Source organism: Orycteropus afer, unplaced genomic scaffold (genome assembly GCF_000298275.1).
Source record: "Orycteropus afer afer isolate SDZICR_OR568_19922 unplaced genomic scaffold, OryAfe1.0 scaffold00777, whole genome shotgun sequence".
NCBI classification, from domain to species: domain Eukaryota; kingdom Metazoa; phylum Chordata; class Mammalia; order Tubulidentata; family Orycteropodidae; genus Orycteropus; species Orycteropus afer.
In genome coordinates this window covers 261,152-281,703 of record NW_006922364.1, presented here as the reverse complement: position 1 = coordinate 281,703, position 20,552 = coordinate 261,152, and the positions used below count along the sequence as shown (strand labels likewise).

At 41.8% G+C, this 20,552-nt stretch overlaps 1 protein-coding gene across 1 annotated transcript in view; it reads left to right on the top strand.

Moving 5' to 3' along the window:
* LOC103211707 (sec1 family domain-containing protein 2-like) overlaps nucleotides 1-20,552 on the top strand; it is a gene marked incomplete at its 5' end in the record, with an annotated part of 652,747 nt that overhangs the window by 613,220 nt on the left and 18,975 nt on the right. Inside the window, one exon of the mRNA XM_007957691.2 lies at nucleotides 2,111-2,245. Coding sequence (XP_007955882.1) covers nucleotides 2,111-2,245 — 135 coding nt within the window. The remainder of the gene's footprint in view (nucleotides 1-2,110; nucleotides 2,246-20,552) is intronic.

The window sequence follows — 20,552 nt, the reverse complement described above, 5'->3', positions numbered from 1 at the left end:
ACAAAATATGTATGAATTGTTGGATGGAAAGCCAGTTTGCTCTGTAAACTTTTGCCCAAATCATAATTTTTTAAAAAAGAAAGTTCAGTGGTCAAAAAAGCAGCTGCCTCCAAATCTAACCTCAATGTGTGGGTTATTCAGGTCACAGAAAAGGAAAACATTTAGCACCATTTATCAAATGTAGGAGTCACTGCATACTAACATCACCCTGATTCTACTGAAATTCTTACAGCACCATGGGACCTGCATTCTCTAAGCCCTGACCTAGGTCAGATTCCTTTTTGGCACCTTGGCTTCTTTTTCTGGCCAAGTCACACTAGCAGTTGATCTCCATAAGGAAATAGGGATTGCTTTAGGCTTGGATAGGACCCTGAGTGGTGCAAGTGGTTTGCAATCAGCTGTTATCCCAAAGGCTGGCAGTTTGAACCCACCAGCGGCTTCATGGAAGAAAGACCAGGTGAACTGATCCATAAAGATTACAGCCAAGAAGACCCTAAGGAGCAGTTCTACTCTGTGACACACAAGATCACCATGTTGTTGTTAAGTGCCGTCGAGTTGTTTCTGACTCATAGCGACCCCATGCACAGCAGAACAAAACACTGCCCGATCCCGCGCCAGCCCCACAATCCCTGCTATACTTGAGCCCATCATCGCAGCCACTGTGTCAATCCATCTCATTGAAGGCCTCCCTCTCTTTCGTCAACCCTCCACCCTACCAAGCCTGACATCCTTCTCCAGGGAATGGTCCCTTCTGACAACATGACCAAAATAGGTGAGACGAAGTCTGGCCATTCTTGCTTCCAAGGAGCATTCTGGCTGCACTTCCTCCAGGACAGATCTGTTAGTTCTTTCAGCAGTCCATGGTACTTTCAGCATTCTTCGCCAGCACCACAACTCAAAAGCATCAACTCTTCTTCGGTCTTCCTTATTCATTGCCCAGCTCTCACATGCATACCAGGCGATTGGAAATATCATGGCTTGTGTCAGGCGCACCTTAGTCCTCAAGGAGATATCCTTGCTCCTCAGCACTTGAAACAGTTCCTTCGCAGTTGACTTTCCCAGTGCTACACGTCGTCTAATGTCCTGACTGCTGCTCCCGTTGGCATCGATTGTAGAACCAAGCAACGTGAATTCCTTGACAACCTCAATCTTCTCTCCATTTATTGTGATGCTGCTCATTGGTCCAGTTGTGAGGATTTTTGTTTTCTTTATATTGAGACGTAATCCATACTGCAGACTGTATTCTTCAACCTTCATCAGTAGGTGCCTTAAGTCATCCTCACTTTCAGCAAGCAAAGTTGTATCGTCTGCATATCTCAGGTTGTTAATGATTCTTCCTCCAATCCTGATACCACGTTTTGACTATATGAAGAAAAGCGTGGTATCAGATCACCATGAGTTGGAACCAATTAGAAGCCAGCAGATTTGATTCTGCTTTTAGGCTTGGAAACTGATAGCTGTAATATAAGGAAACATTCAAGTTCCTAGCAAAGGGGACTGTAATTCTAAGGATGTTCAGGAAAAATTTGAGACTGTCCTCATGTCTATATTAAATAACAATACTGTGCTTTTCAGTGTACTGCATGCATAAAATTATCACTTTAATTCTAGATTGAAAAATTAGCCATACCATGGTTACAGCTCTAGTAAAAGACATTTGCTTGTAGGAGGGACTATGAGAAACAAAATAGTGCTAAAGGATTGAGATGAAAATTGATGAAAAACTGGTGTTTTTATATTGTCTGTTACCAAAAATCAAACCCATTGCTATCGAGTCAATTCTAACTCATAACAACCCCATAGGACAGAGTGGAAATGTCTATCCTACAGGGTTTCCAAGGCTGTTACCTTTACAGAAGCAAACTGCCACATCTTTCTCCCATGGAAGGGCTGTGGGTTCAAACCCCTAACCTTTTGGTTAGTGGCTGAGTGCTTAACCACGATGCCTTCAGGGCTCATTATGTTGTCTGTTTCACACACAGAAAATCACAGCCATTGCTCAGTATCAAAGTAAACTTGTTTTGCTTCCTTTGATGCAGATAAACCTGTTTTCTCCATAGACAAAACAAACCAACCCTTTTACTTACAGCACAAAATTTTGTCTTTCCAGGCCTCCTATAAGCCATTGCTGAAACAAGTTGTGGAGGAAATATTTAATCCAGAGAAGCCAGATCCCGTTGATATTGAACACATGTCTTCAGGCCTCACTGATCTCCTTAAAACTGGATTTAGCATGTTCATGAAGGTAAAGTAACCATGCAGAGGTAATCCTGAGCAAATGCTTTCTTTGCTGGGCATGGAAATGCTGGCACACCATTGACCCAGCGAGTGCTGTACAGATGTTCAATATTTTGGTGCTTCTAAAACCAGGTCTGATCTTTCTTTAACTCTTTGTTATAAACAGCCCCTGCCATTCCAGTCTCATACAGCTTCTTGTCTGTTTGTTCATTTAGTCTCTCACTAGTCTCACATAGCTTCTTCTAACCTTAGGCACTATGATCATTTCTGATCAATATGTACAGTGTAAAACTGAGGGCACAGTTTTCTGGATAGTACTGTTGAAATCTTTTCTCCTCATGGCCCACATTTTTACTTAACGTGAATCCATATGCAATGAAAAATCTTAGTGAGAGCCGTTGCTCTTAATTCTGGAACTTACTATGTAGGATAATGAGTAACTCTGCTCAGTTATAGGACTAGTATCTCCCCAAGACCCATTTGAAAATGAGTTTTGTTTTGGCCTAGCTGACCCTTAGGTCACAAGAGCTACAATTTCTCTGGCTAATGTCAGAGATGGGCCCAAATTACTGAACAGCCCTTGAAGCAGGGATGAAAGGAAGAAAAAGTACACAAATGTGAACTATTTTTAACTCACTATACAGTTTCTAAATTTGAGAAGATCCAAACAAGTTACTCACTTGCCTATGCCAAGAAATTTGGAAGACATCTACTTGGCCAACTGACTGGAAGAGATCCATATTTGTGCCCATTCCAAAGAAAAGTGATCCAACAGAACGCAAAAATTATTGAAGGATGTCATTAATCTCACGTATAAGTAAAATTTTGCTGGAGATAATTCAAAAACAGTTTCAGCAGTACATCAGGAGAGAACTGCCAAAAATTCAAGCTGGATTCAAAAGAGAATGTGGAACGAGGGGTAACATTGCTGATGTCAGATGGATCTTGGCTGAAAGCAAAGAATACCAGAAAGATATCTGCCTGTGTTTTATTGACTATACAAAGGCATTCACCTGTGTGGATCATAAAAATTATGGGTAACTTTGCAAAGAATGGGAATTCCAGAACACTTACTTGTGCTCATGCAGAAGCTGTACATAGTCCAAGAGACAGTCATTCAACAGAGCAAGGGGGTACTGCATAGTTTAAAATCAGAAAAAGTGTGTGTCGGGGTTATATCATTCAATCCGTATGATGAGCAAATAATCCAAGAAGCTGGACTATATGAAGAATAACACAGCATCAAGATTGCAGAAAGATTCATTACCAGTCTGCAATATGCAGATGACACCACCTTGCTTGTTGAAAGCAAATAGGATTTGAAGCACTCACTGATAAAGATCAAAGACTTCAGCCTTCAGCATGGATTATACCTCAACATAAAAAAATAAATAAATAAATTCCTCACAACTGGCTCAATAAGCAACATCATGATAAATGGAGAAAAGATTGACATTTTCCAGGATTTCATTTTACTTGGATCCACAATCAACACCAAAAGAAACAGCAGTCAAGAAATCAAATGACTTACTGCATTGGACAAATCTGCTGAGGAAAAAAAAAAAAAAAACCCTCTATAAAGTGTTAAAGAGCAAAGTTGTCACTTGAGGACTTAGGTATGCCACCCAAAGCCTTGGTATTTTCTCTCCCGCACCCCCTAAGATTTAGTGTTTTCAATTGCTTTATATGCATGCAAAAACTGGACAATGAGTAAGGAAGACCAAAGAAGAATTGATGCCTTTGAATTATGGTGTTGGCAAAGAATATTGAACGTACTATGGAAGCTCTGGTAGCAGCATAGTGCCTAAGGCACTTGACTGCTAACCAGAAGGCTGGTGGTTCAAACCCATCAGCCACTCCTCGGAAGGAAGATGGGGCAATCTACTTCCATAGTGATACTGCCTTGGAAACCCAAGGAGAGGTCGCTATGAGTCGGTTCCGATTCAACGGCACATAACAACAACAACAAAAATTAACTGCCAGAAAAGTGAGCAAATTTATTTTGGAAGAAGTATAGTCAGAGTTCTCCTTGTTAGGGAGACTTTGTCTTATGTCCTTTGGATGTTATCAGGAAGAACCAGTCACTAAGAAGAATATCATGCTTAGTAAAGTAGAGAGTCAGCCAAACAGAGGAAGACCCTCAACTAAATGGATCGACACAGTGCCTGCAACAGTGGGCTCAAACATACCAGCAATTGTGAGGATGGCACAGGACTGGGCAGTGTTTCCTTCCGTTGTCCAAAGGGTCGCTGTGAAGCAGAACTGATTCCACAGCACCCAACGACACAACAACAACCTAAGTAAAAAGGTTGGCAGGACCAGACCCTGGCCACCAAGAATACACAGGCAGAGCCCAAAACAACTCAAGCCTCTGGCTCTGCCAGGAGCATTTCAGAAGCACAGTCCCCTGGGCTGGGAGAAAGCAAGCGTTGGGTTCTCTGGGGGCTCCTCAAGCAGCCTCCGTGTTCTAGGAAATGGAATGTAGAAATGCCTCCCTGAAAGCAATCTTATCTATGTGGATTTCTGCTAGCAGAGAGGGAAAGTTAGGGAAAAAACCTATTCTTCTAAGGTTGGCCCAATCAAACAAATCAGAGGGAAAATCAAAGCAGCTTTATTTTGCCCTTCGGGAGTCAGACTCTCATTTGCATCATATTACAACTTGTGAAAATTACCTTCTTTACCTTGGTTTGCCATGCTTCCCTATGTAAATCTGTGTTCTGAAATGACCACCTAGGAAATAAATGGTCTTCGACGAGTTCACACTGAATTGTGAATATCCAGAGGACTCTTCATCCCTACTTGTTGCTGTTATCTATTACTGCGTAACAAAAACAAAACCAAAAAAACCTATTGCCTTTGATTGATTCTGACTCACGATGACCCCATGTGTTACAGAGTAGAACTGCCACATAGGGTTTTCTTGGCTGTAATCTTACAAAAGCAGATCTCTAGGCCTTTTTTTCCATGGTCCCACTGGGTAGATTAAAACCATCAACCTTTAGGTTAGTAGATGAGTGCAAACCATTTGCACCACCCAGGGACCTTGACATATAACAAGCCTCCAAAAACGTTGACTTGATTGATCTGTAGTCTGGGCAGAGCTCAGTAGGGAAAGGTTCGTTTTCAAGATGACTTACTCACATGGTCAGCAAGTTGAAGCTGACTCTTAGTGGTAGCTCAGCCAGGGCTAGGGGCCTCAGTTTCTCTTCACTTAAGCTATTCCACATGGTCTGAGTGTCTTCACAGTACGGTGGCTGCATTCCAAGGGCAAGCGTCCTAATAGAAAGAGACAGGTGGAAGCCATGTTGAAATTTATGACCTAGTCTCAGAAGTCACATAGCATTACTTCCATTGTATGTTATATGACAAAGCAATCACAAATGCCCACCCAGGTTCAAAGGGAGGAAACATAGACTTTCCCTCTTGAAAAGGGAGGAAAAGCATATGGGCCAGGAAATACTGTTGTGGCCATTTTTGGAAAATACCATCGCATACCTGAATATATGTTTGAATGTCCAGCTTGGCAAGGCCATGGTGCTCAGTTGCATGTAGGAGTTTTCCTTTCAATCAATAGGACAGAAAATCTACTCCTGCCCCTGACTTCCTGAGTGGAACAAATGGTTGAGTACTGGCTGGAAAGTTGGTGATTTGGACCCACTAGAGGATCCTCAGGAGCTCTGCTACCGTAGTGTCTAAGGCACTTGACTGCTAACCAGAAGGCTGGTGGTTCAAACCCACCAGCCACTCCTCAGAAAGAAGATGGGGCAATCTACTTCCGTAGTGATACTGCCTCGGAAACCCAAGGAGGGGTCGCTATGAGTCAGGTCCAAACTCAACGGCACATAACAACAACAACAGAGGATCCTCAGAGGACAGGGTTGGGAATCTGTTTCTGGTCACTATCATGAATCCAACTCATTAGGAACTAGAGACAACAACCTAACTTGGTTTCAAAATAAGTAAGCCCAGAAAGGCTTTGATAATGAAAAGACTGCCTAATGTTTCTTCACAAACTGCGACATGCAGACGATACAACTTGGCTTGCTTAGAGGATGACTTGGAGCATTTACTGATGAAGATTGAAGGCTGCAGCCTGCAGTGTAGATTACACTTCAATATAAAGAAAACAAAAATCCTCGCAACCGGACCAATAAGCAGCATCACGATAAACAGAGAAAAGACTGAAGTTGTCAAAGACTTCGTATTATTATTTGGTTCTACAATCAATACCAATGGAAGCAGCAGTGAAGATATCAGACAACGTATTGCATTGGGTAGATTTGCTGCAAACGACTTCTTTTAAGTGCTGAAGAGCAAAGGTATCTCCTTGAAGACTAAGGTGCGCCTGACCCAAGCAATGGTATTTTCACTTATTTCATATGCACGTGAAAGATGAACAATGAATAAAGAAGACCGAAGAAGAGTCAATGCTTTTGAGTTGTGGTGGTGGAGAAGAATACTTGAAAGTACCATGGACTGCCAGAAGAATGAACAATTGTGTCCTGGAAGAAATGCATCTGGAATGCTCCTTGGAAGTGAGGATGGCCAAACTTCATCTCACCTACTTTGGTCATGTCAGAAGGAACCATTCCCTGGAGAAATCATGCTTGGTAAAATGGAGGGTCAATGAAAAAGGAGAAGGTCCTCAACAAGATGGATGGACACAGTGGCTGCAACAATGGGCTCAATTATAGCAAGGATCATGAAGCTGGCACAGGACCGGGCAGTGTTTTGTTCTGCTGTACATAGGGTTGCTATGAGTCAGAGCTGACTCAGTGGTACCTAACAATAATAATAACAATATTAAAAATAATAATACTTCTTGATTAAAAAAAACAGTAAGAGGACTTTATTCTCCCAGGCTTCCTCCAACTCGTCCCTGTAAGAAAAATCAGACAAGCCAGGGAGAAGAGCAAGCATGCCCACTAGATAATTCTTCCAACAATTCTAAGAAAATGTTTCAAGCCAACGGGATGTACTTCTCAACGGGAGGACAGACTTATGGTTAGCCACATGGAGCTATTGGCTTCAAAGGGCAGAGCCCTGGGGGTGGTCCATCAAACTGGGGGGAAACAACATTGACAAAACCTGACATTCTTAAAACAACCAAGTCTTCTCTGCAAAATCCTTGTGCACAGAGCACCTTGAGCTCCTTAAAGGAAAAGGTTGATAGTGATCTAATAAATAAATCAAAACATACCTTACCCCCTCCCACTTCAACCTTAATTTAATTTAAAACTAGCATGTCTAATAGACAGTGCTTTCAAAGTGCGTTTCTGGAATTTGTGGTTTGGATTTCAGTTCCCTGAAAACAATATACTTTATATCTACTCCATGTGTTTGGACCCCAAGTTGTTTTGACTAAAAGACATGATTTGTCAAGATGTTTTCTCTGCTGCAATTGCCATGAGGAGGATGGGTTTTATCTAGTGAAACAGCATGAAGCCCTTTTGCCTCCTTTTTTGTGTGCTTTTAAGAAGTTTTTTGTTTATTTCAAGTGCATGCCATCTCATATGCCATGCTTAATTGGCAAAAATAAAAGATTTATGAAAAAGACTCAAAGAAGATCCAATGCCAGCCTCTCATATCGAGTAATGATATGAGAGCTCCACTGCCTTAGAGGCAACATAAAAAGCCGCATAAGCAGAGATGGAACAACTGCTCAGGCAGATCTTGGTGATAGTAAGGAGCAGTAGAAATCAGGGTGAGGAACCAGGGTTGTCTCAGTGACCAAGGGCAGCAATGCAGCATGTCTCAGGAAGGAAGGGCATGAAAACTGGAAAGCAGTTCTTTGAGATTCGCTCTACCCTGTGGAGAAGTCCCTAGCTAATGCTAATGGTTAAGCATTCAACTAGTAACTGAAACGTTGGTGGTTCAAATCCACCCAGAGATGCCTCAGAAGAAAGGCCTGGCAATCTGCTTCTGAAAGATCACAGCCATTGAAAACTCTACGAAGCACCATCCTACTCTGACCCATATGGGATTGCCATGAGTCACAACTTGCCAGTAACTAGTGGGGGTTTTTTCTACCCTGTGGAAAATAATGAAACTCTGCCTATTATAGGTGCTCAGTAAATATTAGTTGAATAAATGTCTGGATAGTTATGCCACCACTTTTGGTTCTGTTTAAAAGCCCAGCTTCCACTGAAACTTGTCTATCTTAGGCCAACTCTTGCTTCTCCAGACAGGGTCTGTATCTGGCCCAGCCTGAATTAGGAGCCCATTCCTGAACCAGTCAATTCTGGTTGAGGGACAGGATCACACTGTAACAACATGGTTGCCCAGAGCCCACCCCTATGACCGTGTGAATGAGCACGCTTTCAGCTTGTGGCTTAGAGAGACACCTGCAGAGGCAGCTACAGAGGCAGTTAAGGATCATCGGGGATGAAGAGCAAAAACGGTGGGCTCCAGGTAAAATTCAACTTCAGAATTGTCTCAGTCCGGATTCTCTAGAGAAACAGAATGAGTAAGAGGTATATACATAGAGAGAGAAGAAACTAGAGAGAGAGGTTTACTTTAAGTAATTGGCTTATGTGATTGTGGGAGGCTAGTGAGGACTATAGGAGCTCTGGTAGCGTAGTGCCTAAGGCACTTGACTGCTAACCAGTAGGCTAGCGGTTCAAACCAACCAGCCACTCCTCGGAAAGAAGATGGGGCAATCTACTTCCATAGTGATACTGCCTCGGAAACCCAAGGAGGGTTCGCTATGAGTCAGGTCCGACTTGATGGCACATGACAACAACAACAACAGTGAGGACTAGCAAGTACAAGATCATAGGTCAGGCAACAGACTGGATACTCCTACAGACTTTTGTCCCAAAATCCCAAAATCTTGTTGGGTGACAAGAAGAGAAAAGAGAAAGAGTGTTCTGGAAAAATGTCTTTTTATAGCCTGTGGGCAGAACACTCTAGCAAAACTCTCTTTTTGCTCTTAAGGCCTTCAACTGAATGATTAAGACCTGCCCACATTGTGGAAGGTAATCTGCTTTACTTGAGACCAACTGATTTGATTATATCTAATTACTTTATAACAATAACTGTTGTGTCATTAGGTGACATTGAGTCAATTTCAATTCATAGTGACACCATGTCACAGGGTAGAACTGTCTCCATAGGGCTTTCTGGGCTATGATCTTTACACAAACTGAGCACCAAGTCTTTTCTCCTGGGGAGCCCCTTTCAGGTCGCACCCAGGTGCTTAACCACTGTGCCATCAGGGCTCCTTATAATGGCAACCAAACTAGCATTTTTCCAAATGACTGGACACCATGGCCTAGCCAAACTGACACAAAATTAGCAAGCACACCTGGTGTATGAGAGCTGGAAATGAACTTGGAGGTCTTTTGCTCTAGTTCTTCATTGTTCACATAAGAAAAATGAGATTCAGGGAAGTGAACTCTGCCTAAATTATTATCCTTAATGATATTTCTGACAAGAGGAAATTATCTCAGCATTTGAAGTGTGTTGATTAAATCAGTAGAAAGCCTAGAATTCCTGTTCCCAACACTATTTATAACCATTGTTTGTATTTTCTTCTTTCTGATTACGTTCCATTCTGTGAAGTAGGGCTTTGATTTTTGTCTAACATTAGCTGAATATGATTCATGCATTCTAGTGAGGTACATTTTGGTAAGGAATCATTAAACAAAAACAAAAGCTTGAGTTTTCCCGTCTGTGTACTTCGTCTGCCAGTGAGCAAATATTAAGGGATTGTTTTGTGTGCTAGCCACTGGTGTGGGTAAGGAAGATATAGAAGCTAATTAGATACCCTGCCTTCCATTGCATAGCTGACATTGTGTAGCTTACAGCTGGCTAGGGAAATGGACGAAAAACAAATTGAGAAATGCAGGGAGTGAAGTCTGAGAAAGCTTCCCAAAGGAAGCAAATATCATCAGATGAATAGAATTTTGGAAAAAGGCATAAAATGCCAGGGTACATTTAGGGAATTGCAGGTAATTCCAAATGGCTGTAACTACGGGTTGTCATTCAGAGAGTGAAAGAATGTGATGACCAAGAGATAAGCAGAAGCTAGATCACAAAGGGAGTCCCTGGGTAGTATAAGGGAGCTCTGGTAACGTAGTGTCTAAGGCATTTGAGTGCTATCCAGAAGGCTGGTGGTTCAAACCCACCAGCCACTCCTCGGAAGGAAGACTGGCCAATCTACTTCCATAGTGATACCACCTCAGAAACCCAAGGAGGGGTCGCTGTGAGTCAGATCTGACTTGATGGCAGTAAGTTTGGTTTTGGTTTTGGGATAGTATGAATGGTTAAAGCACTCAGCTGCTAATCAAAAGGTTGGTGATGTAACTCCCCCCCAATGCACCTTGGAATAAAGGCCTAGTGATCTACTTTCAAAAATCCTCCATTGAAAACCCTGTGGAGAACAGTTCTACTCTGGCACACATGGGGTGGTCATGAGTTGGAATTGACTCAATGGCACCTGGGTTTTTTTAGATCACAAAGGGCTGAAGGTTTGACATTTGACCAAAAGTAATGAGGCACCATTGAATGTTTTTTAGGATAGTCCATCAGTTTGCATTTTGTAAAGATCATCCTGCAACAGTGAGTGAGAGGAAAAGCAAGGGCTAGTCTGCCTTGAGGTTGGGAAGAGACAGTGAGAAGATGAGTATCTGCACTCAGGTCGGGCAATGAGATGCTCTGGTTCCCCAGGACTAGGTACCGATGGATGTGGAAGTAAATGAAAGGCAGCTGTGTAGGATCACTCCCTTGGCTGGATGACTGGATGGGCAGGATTGGCATTCTTCTAGTTGGGAAGCAGTAATGGAGTGGAAGATAACTTTCATTTTAAGTTTGTTGTGTTTAGAAGTCTTGAGAGAGCTTTGAAGCTCAGCAGAGCCTGGGTCAGTAGCAGTCATCCGGGACCACTGGCATGTGTGGGACCCTGAACCATAGTCAGAGATAGGATCACTCGGGTGGTGTTTGAGAGAAGTGTGGGGACCATCAGCCAGAACTGTCAGGAACACAAGCACGTAATAGAGCAGCTGAGCAGAGAAACCTTGTAAGAAGATGCCATGAAAGAAGGAGAAAACTAAAAGGACTTTGAAAGTAGAGCAGGCAGGGGGAAGCTTCAGGAAAGAGGAGGCCATCAACTGCTGCAAATATGGCAGGGAGATCAAGCTGAACAAGAGTGGCTCGAGCAGCATGGAAATGTCTGCAATGCGGTTAAGTGAGGGAGGCCCACAAGGAGCCTGGCAACTGGCTGATATTTCTTAAGAGCTAAAAGTGCAGAGTTTTAAGAGATGGAAACTAATAAAAATACTGTCAGTTCCAAGAATGTATTTATAAATGAGTGTGGAACTGCAAGGTAGAACCGCCACAACGCTGCAGTGAGATCAACTTGGATTTTAATCTCAACACCACAGTTTATTAATGGGGTGACTTTGAACAAATTACTTTAACCTCTTTAAGCCTCAGTTTCTCTCCTTGTAAAATGGGGCTTCTACCTGCTTCATGGGAGCTCTGGTGGTGTAGTGTCTAAGGCATTTGACTGCTAACCAGATTCTAAGGATTGCACAAAATAATACTTGCCCTTCCTCTACTTTCTTTTTCTCCATAGCACTTACTACCTTCTAATATACTATGCAACTTACTTATTTCACTTATTGTCATTCTCCTTGAGCTAAAGTAACAGTTCTGTGAGAGCAAAGATTCTTTATTATTTTATTCACTACTGAATCCCTGATGCCAAGAGCAGTGACTTGCCCTTAGTAGTTGCTCAATAAGTATTTGTTGAATTAATTAATTAGTTAATCAATGAAACACACAGTGCTAGAGAGGAAGTGGAGTCCTTGGATGACACAAATGGTTAGGAGCTAGACTACTAGCTGGAAGGTTGACAGTTCAAGCCCCACCCCCCAGAAGTGCCTGGGAAGACAGGCCTGGTGACCTGGTTCCAAAAGGTCACAGTCGGGAAACCCTATGGAGCACTGTTCTACTCTGCACATATGGGATCAGGATGAGTCAGAATCTACTTGATGGCAACAAATAACAACAGACACAAAGGCAGTGATAGTTATAGTGCTGTTATTAATCCCTGTTGGGAGAAAAGCATTACCCAGGCCCACCTTCAGTGTCTCGAAGGCCTACTGTTCTGCAAGTCAAAGCTCCTGCTGGCCTTTATCCCTTCTGCAAGGCCCTGTCCATTTTTGGTGAAGGAGGGACCTGGCCCTGGACTAGTCTAGGGACAAGTGAATCACAGATAAAGGGACGCTAAGTAAAGGAGAATCAGCAGCTCCAGAGAAGCCCACGCAGGACAGCCCCAGAGACGGAATCCCTAAAGGACACCAAAGAGCCCTGTCAGGGGCCCTCACCTATAGAGGGGATCTCAACAGCCTCTCCTTCAATGGCTAAGGGAGAAATGGTGGAGGAAAACTGCCTTGTCTAACCAGAACTGATGTCTTCAGATCACAGCCAGGGAAGGTCTAGAAAATGAAAGAAAGAGTAATGACTCTAACTTGCTTTATTAATCTGTGTTTTGGCTGTGTCAGTAATGATCCTTAAATCTTTCATCTTCAAAGAGCCTTACAACATGAACTAACACAAACAGGACTCAGCCATGTGTGGCTGATTAGAAGGAATGTGTTATTCTGATGGAAAGACTGAAAGAACTCCACTTCCCAATCACATTCTGACTTGACACGTGCTCAATGGAAAGCCTGGTATCAAAACATAAATCTAAACAGAAACCAAAATAGCAAACACCACCATGCATTAATTGGACCCATTTACTTGTACCAAAACCAACATTTGCTCCACCCCTTAGCTCCAGGATATTTTTCTTTCTTCTTGTTGTTCCTTTCTCTTTTTCCCTTTTCATCTCTCCATACATCCTTCCAAGATTCTCGCAACACACTTCAGAGTCCAGACTCTCTTATGGAAAGCATATGTCCTTGGGAACATACTGTACCACATTGAAATGCTAGAGCCAGTTGTATTTCTGTCCCAGGATTAAGTGAAAATCAACAATTGTTTGTAAGGCTGGAAGAAACCTGGTTTAGTTACTCAGCCAGGAAGAACCACACACAAAGCAAAGAGAGAGTTTCTAAAAGATCTCTAAGGAAAGAAGGGTATGTACTGTTAACCTGTGAATCTGACTCATTCATTCATTTTATTCATGCAACACTGAGAGTTCACCCATGCTACATACTATGCTCAATACTGAACATACCAGGATAAATATTTTCAGTCCCTACCCTGCTATACCTTATAGTCTGGAGAGGGGACAGGCAGGTATATCAGCGTAGCAGTCCTGTTTGACAAGGCTGAAACAGAAATATCTGTCAGATTCAGGTCATGAAACAGGAGTAAAGGGCTGATTAGAGACAACTTTCCATAGAAAAGAGTGTTTCTGAGACACAGAGTAGGAGTAAGGGAGGAGCCCTAATGGCATAGTGGTTAAGCACTTGGCTACTGACCAGAAGGTCACAGGTGTGAATCCACCAGCTGCTCCATGGGAGAGAGATGTTGCAGTGTGCTTTCATAAAGATTAAACTCACTGCCATAGAGTTGAATACGACTCATAGCAACCCACATTGGGTTTCCAAGGCAGTAAATCTTTACAGAAGTAGATTGCCCTATTGCAGAGTGGCTGGTGGGTTTGAACCGTCAACCTTCTGGTTAGCAGCCAAATGCCTTAGGCACTGCATCACTAGAGCTCCTTTTAAAAAGAATGCAGCCTTGGAAATACAATGGGGCAGTTCTACTCTGTCCTTTCAGGTCACTATGACTAAGAATCAACTCAATGACAATGTGTCTGGGTTTTTTTTTTGTTTGTGGAGTGAGGGAGGAGCCCTGGTTGTGCAGTGGTTAGGTATACATCTGCCAACTGAAAGGTTGGCAGTTCAAACTCACCCAGGGCTCCATGGGAGAAAGATCTGTCAATCTGCTCCCTTAAAGATTTCAGCCTAGAACATCTTATTTACCTCTTCACATGAGATCACTGTGAGTCAAAATTGACTCACACAGCACTCAACAAAACAAAAACTGAGGGAGGCAAAAAAGGGAAGGGAAGATACTTTACATAGGGAAAAAATACATTTACATAAAACAATGAGATGCAGATGATAGGCAAACTATTTCCTCTTGGAATGGTCCAAGCACACTGCCCGATAGAGCAGATGGAGGCCAAAACCCATTACTGTGGTCCCAACTAGTGTGTATGGGCTTCTGATCTTTTCTACTGATATGGCACAAATCTCCAAAGTTAAGTGAAGAAAGAAAGGAGCAATGTATGGTGTTAGAAGTCAAGATGGTGATTACCCTTGGGGCAATAGGGACTGGAGGAGAGGGGCGGAAAAGATATCCAGGGTACTGGCTTTCTGTTATTTGATCTGGGTGGCAGCCACACAAGTGTGTTTACTTCATGAATATGAGCTGTGCACTCAAGATAAATGTGCTTTTCAGTGCATATGTTATACTTCAATAAAATGTTCAAAAACAATACATCAAGCAGGGCATGAATCACTGTGAATAGCTCTGGCAAATAGTGTATGGAGTACATGAAAATAGAAACATACACCAATGCCACATGATAAAAAGCATTCTACAGTAAATTCAGGGATTTGAATATTTAGAGAGAATATGAGCATTAGATGGAGCTGAGAGATGTTTAAAAATGTGGCCTCTGGAGTTTTGCCCCTAGCTCCCTGATTTAGTTATTGTGTGTAAACTTCAATCTCTTCATCTACAAATTATGCTGATAATTGTCTTTACCTCCTAGGGATATTTTGAAAACGAAATAAAATAATGTACAAAAATATTCAATATGTTGTTGTGTGCTATCGAGTTGATTCTGACTCATAGCAACCCTATATGTTGTTGTTGTTGTTGTTGTTGTTAGGTGCCATCTAGCTGGCTCCAACTCATAGTGACCTTGTGTACAACAGAACGAAACACTGCCTGGTCCTGCACCAGCCTCTCAATCCTTGCTATACTTGAGCCCGTCTTTGCAGCTACTGTGTCAATCCATTTTGTTAAAGGCCTTCCCCTTTTTGCTGACCTCCACTTTACCAAGGATGATATCCTCCAGGGAATGGTCCCTTCTGACAACATGACCAAAGTGGGTGAGACGAAGTCTGGCCATTCTCATTTCCAAAGAGCACTGCAGCAGCACTTCTTCCAGGATAGATTTGTTAGTTCTTCCAGCAGTCCATGGTACTTTCAGTATTCTTCGCCAACACCACAAGTCAAAATTATCATCTCTTTTTCTCTCTTCCTTATTCACAGTACAACTTTCACATGGATATAAGGCTACTAAAATTACCATGGCTTGGATTAGGTACAATTTAATCTTCAAAGAGACATCTTTGCTCTTCAGCACTTTAAAGAGGTCTTTTGCAGCAGATTTGCCCAGTGCAATATGACATTTTATTTCTTCACTGCTGCTTCCATGGGTTGTTGATTGTGAATCCAAGTAATATGAAATCTTTGACAACTTCAATCTTTTCTCCATTTATCGTGATGCTGCTGAGGCTGGTGGTCCAAACCCACCAGCCACTCCTTGGAAGGAAGATGGGGCAATCTACTTCCGTAGTGATACTGCCCAAAGAGGGGTCGCTATGAGTCGGGTCCGACTCAATGCACATAACAACAACAACAACAAGCGTATTGGTCCAGTTGTGAAGATTTTTGTTTTCTTTATGTAGAGGTGTAACCCATACTGCAGACTGTAGCCTTTAATCTTCATCAGTAAGTGCTTCAAGTCATCTTCATGTTCACAAAGCAAGGTTGTGTCATCTGCAGGTTGTTAATGAGTCTTCCTCCAATCCTGATGCCACATTCTTCTTGGTACAGTCCAGCTTCTCAGATTATTTGCTCAGCACACAGATTGAATAAGTGTGGTGAAAGGATACAACCCTCACACACTCCCTGATTTTAAACCCTGTAGTTATTCCCTTGTTCTGTTCAAATGACAGCCTCCTGGTCTGTTTAAAGGTTCCTCTTGAGCACAATTTAAGAGTTCTGGAATTCTCATTCTTCTCAGTGTTATCCATAACTTGTTATGATCTACACAATCCAATGCTCTTGCACAGTCCATAAAACACAAGTAAACATCTTTCTGGTATTCTTAGCTTTCAGCCAAGATCCATCGGACATCAGCAATGATATTCTTCATTCCATGTCCTCTTCTGAATCCAGCTTGCATTTCTGAAAGTTCTCTGTCAATATACTGCTCAATTTGAATTGTCGTCAGCAAATTTTACTTGTGTGTGATATTAATAATAAACCAAAAAAACTAAATTCACTGCTGTCAAGTCAATTCCGACTCACAGTGACCCCTCCTTGGGTTTTCTGTTGTTTGGTAATTTCCACATTCTGTGGAATTCTTTGGAATGGTACAAATATGGATCTCTTCCAATCAATTGGCCAGGTGGCTGTCTTCCAAACTTCTTGGCATAGATGAGTAAGTGCCTCCAGTGCAGCATATATCTCAATGGGTATTCCATCAATTCCTAGAGCCTTGTTTTTCACCCATTCCTTCGCACAACTTTGACCTGTTCCTTGAATACCATTTGTTTTTGATCATATGCCACCTCCTGAAATATGTGAACATCAACCAATTCTTTTTGGTACAGTGACTCTGTGTATTCCTTCCATCTTTTTTTATATTTTTTGCATCATTCAATATAATGCCCACAGAATCTTTCAGTATTTCAACTCAAGGCTTAAATTTTTTCTTCAGTTCTTTCACCTTGAGAAATGCTGAATGTGTTCTTCACATTCTCCAGGTTTTCTATCTCCAGGTCTTTTCACATCTAATTATAATAACTGACTTTGTCTTCTCAAGCTGCTCTTTGAAATCTGTTCAGCTCGTTCATCTTGTCATTTCTTCCATTTGCTTTAGCTACTCTCCATTCAAGGACAAGTTTCAGAGTCTCTTCTGACATCCACTTTGGTCTTTTCTTCCTTTCCTGTCTTTTAAACGACTTTTTGCTTTCTTCATAGATGATGTTCTTGATGTCATCCCATAGTTCCTCTGGTTTTTGGTCATTGGTGTTCAATGTATCAAATCTATCCTTTAGATGGTCTCTAAATTCAGCTGGGATATGATAAAGGTCATATTTTGCCTCTCATGGACTTGTTTTAATTGTCTTCAGCTTCAACTTGAGCTTGCATTTGAGCAATTGATGGTCTGTTCAACAGTCAGCTCCTGGACTTGTTTTGGCTGAAGATATTGAGTTTCTCCATTTCCTCTTTCCACAGATGTAGTCAATCTGATTCCTGCATATTTCATCTGGCAAGGTTCACGTGTATAACCATCACTTATATTGTTGGAAAAAGCTATTTGTAATGAATATGTTGTTGGTCTTGCAAAATTCTATCAAGAGATATCTAGCATCATTTCTATCACCAAGGCCATATTTTCCAACTCCAAATTATTTTCCTTTGTTTCCTACTTTCACATTCCAATCACCAATAATAATAAATCATCTTGATTGCATGTTTGGTCCATTTCAGACTGCAGAAGTTGGTAAAAATCTTCAATTTCCTCATCTTTGACTTTGGTCGTTGGTGCATGAAATTGAATAATAGTAGTATTAACTGGTCTTCCTTGTAGGTGTATAGATATTATCCTATCACTGACAGCATTATACTTCAAGATAGATCTTGAAACATTTTTTATGACGATGAATGCCACACCTTTCCTCTTCAATTTGTCATCCCCAGCATAGTAGATCATATGGTTGTCTGACTCAAAATGGCCAAAAGCAGTCGATTTCAGCTCACTAATGCCTAGGATATCGATCTTTATGCATTCCATTTTTGACAACTTCCAATTTTCCTAGATTCATACTTCATACGTTCCATGTTCTGATTATTAGTGGATGTTTGCAACAGTTTCTTCTCATTTTGAGTCTTGTCACATCAGCAGATTGAGGTCCTGAAAGCTTTACTCCATCCACGTCATTAAGGTAGACTCTACTTTGAAGAGGCAGTTCTTCTCCAGTTGTATTTTGAGTGCCTTTTCTGACCTGAGGGGCTCATCTTCTGGCACTATATCAGACAGGCTATTCATAAAGTTTTCCAGTAATAAATCAGACACTGTTATATACCTATTCATAAGGTTTTCACTGGCCAATTGTATGAGAAGTGGATGGCCCCTTCCCTCTTCCCAGTCTGTTTTAGTCTGGAAATTCCACCATAGGTGACCCTGCTAGTATTTGAAATACTGATGGCATAGCCTCCAACCCCACATCAACACACAAGCCACCAAATACAACAAACTGACAGACAAGTGGTGGAGCAACCCTGTATAGGGCTCACTATATTCAATAAATAATATTTGTTTTTTGGAAAGCTTTCTTGGGCAGGAATGAGGAGATTGGACGGATGATGCAGAATGGAGGATGGCCAGAGCAGGAACAAATTAGAAAGCTGTAGAAGTAATCTGGGGACATCGGTCAGTAGAAGGTTGCATCTTGCTATCATGCCAAAAATCAGCCAATGAAAATGTTATGGATCACAACACTCTGATCTGCAGCCAGTCATGGGGTGGGACTAGACAGTGTCCTGGTTTATTCATTATCCAAAATTAAGAAGTAATAAGAGGTTTAGACAGGGACAGGGGAAAGCAAAGGGATTTCAATAAATCTGAGGAGGTAGAATCATGGACTTGATGTGGGAAATGCAAGAGAGAGCAAAGTTTAAATGATTCCCAGGTGTCTGGTTTGGGTGATTGGGAGCATGGTTTTATTGTTAGAAACTCAAGAGCAGGAGCAGACTAAGGGGGAAGATCATGCATCAAGTTTGAGACCATTTGAGTTTAGGGATCCAAGAAGCATCCAGATGGTGATGTCCATAGACATTCAGTAGAAATATTTGAGCAAAAAGTATAGATTTGGGAAGAATATAAAAGATTACTGAAGTTTTAGGAGTGAATTCAGTCTTCCAGGCATGGTCTACTAAGTGAGAGTGACAGGCCAAAGATGGAATGCTCAAGGACATTGACTATATTAGTTTCCCACAAAGCTCTGTTGGCAAATTGTCTAAGGCATTTGACTGCTAACCAAAAGGCTGGCAGTTCAAACTCACCAGCCACTCTGTGGAAGGAAGATGGGGCAATCTACTTCTGTAAAGATTTACCTCCTTGGAAACCCAAAGGGGGTTGCTATGAGTCAAAATCAACTCATTGGCAGTGGGTTTGGTTTTTGGTTTATATTAGTTTCCTAGGACTGCTGTAATAAACTGCCACAAACTCAGTGACTTAAAACAACAGAAATGTGTTCTTCCACTGTTTGGGAGGCTATAAGTTTGAAAACCAAGTGTCAGCAGAGCCATTCTCACTAGGAAAGCTATAGGGGAAAACCCTTCTTTGCCTCTTCCAGTTTCTGGTAGTCCCAGGCATTCTTTGGCTTGTAGCAGTATAACTCTAATCTCTGCCTCCATCTTCATATGGTTGTCTTCCTTCTGTCTCACTGTGTCTCTTCTCCTTTTGTTACAAGAACACCAATCATATTGGTTTAAGGTCCACACTATTCCATTATGACTTCACATTAACTAATTAGATCTACAAAGAAGCTATTTCCAAATAAGGTCACATCCACAGTTAATGTGAGTTGGGATTTGAACATATCTTTTGGGGGTATACAGTTCAACCCATAACAGCAATATTTGAAAGGGAAGGTCAAGAAAAGGAACCTATGAAGAAATCTGAGAAGAAACAATTGAAGGACACCAAAGGAAAAACCAAGAGAGGGTGCTATTGCTGTAGCCAAAGACGGGGAGTGTTTTAAGAAGGATGCCATTAACTGTGATAAAGCCGTAGCAACATCCAAATAGATGGCAACATTGGTGGCCATTGGTAACAACAATTCGATATATTCTCTATGCTGCCTGGGTCTGTGGCCTGCTCCACCCATCTGTGAATGCTGGCCTCCATGACTTTCTTCACAGAATTTCCCCATTCTTCACCAAACCAACTCTGCCTTCCAGATATGGCTTAAAACACACTCTCATCAGGAACCCTCACATGTCCCCTTCAATTATCCTCTAAGTGTATGGGTAGATCATTTTGCATTTCCTGAGAAGTTACTGTGAGCCATATAATAATGCTGGTCAGTGACTCCACAAATCACTAATATATCTAATCCCTAATAAGACATAATCTAATTGCCTCACTGGTGAAAGCATACAGAACTGGAGGAATTCTCTACATAGGTAGAGAATTACCTATGGTTTAGTGTTCCACATAATGTAGAACAGCAGTTAAGGCAAGTTTGAAGAAGTTAAGGGCTTTAAGTCTGTGCCAGATTGTAAGCTCCTTGAGAGTGGCCCTGGTCTCCTTCATCTTTTCA